The sequence below is a fragment of the Notothenia coriiceps genome, unplaced genomic scaffold (genome assembly GCF_000735185.1).
Source record: "Notothenia coriiceps isolate Sejong01 unplaced genomic scaffold, NC01 NC01_scaffold00011693, whole genome shotgun sequence".
Lineage (NCBI taxonomy): Eukaryota > Metazoa > Chordata > Actinopteri > Perciformes > Nototheniidae > Notothenia > Notothenia coriiceps.
In genome coordinates this window covers 1-2801 of record NW_011344394.1, presented here as the reverse complement: position 1 = coordinate 2801, position 2801 = coordinate 1, and the positions used below count along the sequence as shown (strand labels likewise).

The 2801-nt window shown below is 42.4% G+C and overlaps 1 protein-coding gene across 1 annotated transcript in view; it reads right to left on the bottom strand.

Moving 5' to 3' along the window:
* The window catches only part of LOC104946967 (DNA-binding protein SATB2-like), a gene marked incomplete at its 3' end in the record, with an annotated part of 7428 nt that extends 4753 nt beyond the window's left edge, over positions 1 to 2675 (bottom strand). Inside the window, exon 1 of the mRNA XM_010772885.1 lies at positions 2525 to 2675. Within this exon, the coding sequence (XP_010771187.1) occupies positions 2525 to 2675 (151 nt within the window). The remainder of the gene's footprint in view (positions 1 to 2524) is intronic.
* Positions 2676 to 2801: the final 126 nt, after the last annotated feature.

Here is a 2801-nt window from a genome sequence, read left to right as displayed (position 1 = left end):
ACACACACACACACACACACACACAGAGATCCAAACACAAACACACACACACACAAAGAAACTGGATCATCATCTGAAAATAAGCCATAACAATTCCGCTAATGCCAAGTTGGGTGGAAGCAAACGCGTGAATAAGCAGACAAACACAAACTCACTGAGGACAGCACACAGAGAAGCGGACATGTACATGTTCCCGCTCGCATGCAAACACACACACTCTCACACACACATACACACACACGCTCGCAATGGGATGGTAAATGCATTAATAATTGATCCATCATTTTTTGGTCTGCTGTTCAATGGGCTCTGCTTCATGTCCACATTTAAAAGTAGAAATCATTGTTCCCATTTCCACATTAAAATTCCACCTCCCAAAGACACGCTTTCATGTGGCCGGGCCGGCGGCTTGGCTCATGTCTGAGTGTGCCCATCCACACACACACACACTGATACAAGTGTACACACAGTAATTTCACTGTCCCGTGCTGGAATAAGTCTTAATGGCAGCAGCAACACACACACACACACACACACACACACACACACACACACACACACACACACACACACACACACACACACACACACACACAGAACACACACACACACACACACACACACACACACACACACACACACACACACACACACACACAGGAGAAGGCTTCTTCTTCCAAAAATGGTTCCAGCTCCAGCCCCTGGCACAAATTGAGGGAAACCCCATACGTCTGAAGCACCCCCCCCATCACCCGTCATTGCACCCTGAGGAACCTCTCTTGATGAAAATCTGTCATGCTGTTATTTTAGAGAGTGCTCCTCTGCGCTGAAATCTGTAAAATAATACGGAGGAGGTCGGGACCACCTCGTAGGGAACAACAGAGTTTAAGGCTTAATATGAGTTATGGTGCATTTTCATTGGGAAAAAACTAGTCTGCATCTTTGTAATAAGGCATATTTATTTAAGGGAACATCTTTATTATAGAATAAGTCTGTTTTATTTCATTGAGCATTACTGAGCCATAATTAGAAGACATTTTGAGATGTCATGTTGAGAAATGTCAATTTTTATCGTAAGATTTGTGTTTTTATCTCATTGTTTCTTTAAGCTGAAGACTATTAACTATTTATAGCTAAATCCATTTATTCAAGTAAACATATCATGCAAAATGTAAGGTTAATACATTTTGTTTTAAAAGTACGTCTTCACATGCCCCCCTTTTTATTAAAGCGTCACCGCAAGCTCATCGTAGCGTTTACCCTGATATCAAAAACATTTGTTTATAAACCAGAATCATCCTCTAAGACAGCTTATGCATGAGGAGGATATACACTAGTCAAACAAGGACGGACCCTTTCATTTTGGAGTGGATCCGATTCACAGGCTGGACACACAAATTATGTTTACTCTCGTTCACATTGCATTTTGGAAAATTCACGTCAACGCCCCTTAAGAGACACAACAATAACTCTGAAACTCGTATAAATGTGTAATTTAAACACTAGAATACAACACGGCTTCTTTATAGCGGCCATGTTGTGTCCACATTATGACTTAAAGCTCACAAACACATCAAAGTGAGAGGAACAACTTCCCAACTCTGGAAATAGAAACATCCAAGGAGCATTTGAATGCGCTTTGTCATTGGTCTTAGGAGCCATCTAACTTTACGAAATGTGTAAACAAAAATGGAAACAGGAAGAATGTGGGAAGATACAGGAAGTGGTGGGTTTGACGCTAATGCAGGGTGTTCATAAGATCAGTGAGGTTAGGGTTAGTAACTAATTAGGGGTTCATTTAGGATCAAAAGTCAAGTTAGATGACAAGATTAACATCAGTCATGTCTTTGATTTGAATACCAATCCACAACAAGTTAGCTTAGCTTAGCATAAACAATGCAAACAGGGGGAACAGCTAGCCTGGCTCTTTTCTAAGTAACAGAATGTGTCTACCAGCACCTCTAAAGACAGAGACATAGAAAAGTAAAGCATGCCTTGAATAAATAAGACTGCTGTGTTAGTCAAATGTAACAGCACTACCCTGAAAATAGCTCAGATGTCCATTGAATGTTGGACATGTGACCCTTTCAGACGTGGCACTGCAACAATGCTCCTCGCTGACCACTGTTAAAGTACAGGTCTGCTCCCATCCATTCTATAAAAGCCTTCAGACCCTTATAATTGAAATAAACAATATCTCCCAGTTAATTACTGGGCTAAGCTAATTAAAGAAAGGCCGTGGTCCTTTAAATACACCGCTGGGACGCAAGAATGCAGGACACAATTCAAACAGGGAGAAAATAGCCGGGACGCTGTGTAATTTTGGTCGTGGACCGCAGGGGAAAAAATGTATAATTTAAGCCAGAAATTATTCATTTAACATAAACGCTTGTTTTAAAAAACAAAAAGTATTCATTTGGGAGAAGCTGGGGGGAGGTGTGTGCGTGTTTTGTCTGTGATACTGCATGAATACACGGCATTAGTGTGAGCAAATGCTTCGGTGCATGGGTTGAATAGAGTTTACAAGAGTGTGTTCTGTCCACACGCCGTAAGCTAAGAGTCTCAGAGTTCTGTCGAGTTGTGATGTCCCGGTTCGTCTCGCCTTTGAAGCCCCTGCTGCGGCGCTTTACAGGGAGTGCATTGATGTGGACGGGGGACGACGACTGTGGCTCCATGTTTTCCACACACACACACACACACACACACACACACACACACACACACACACACACACACACACACACACACACACACACACACACACACACACACACACTCACACTGACAGACAGAGACCCCCC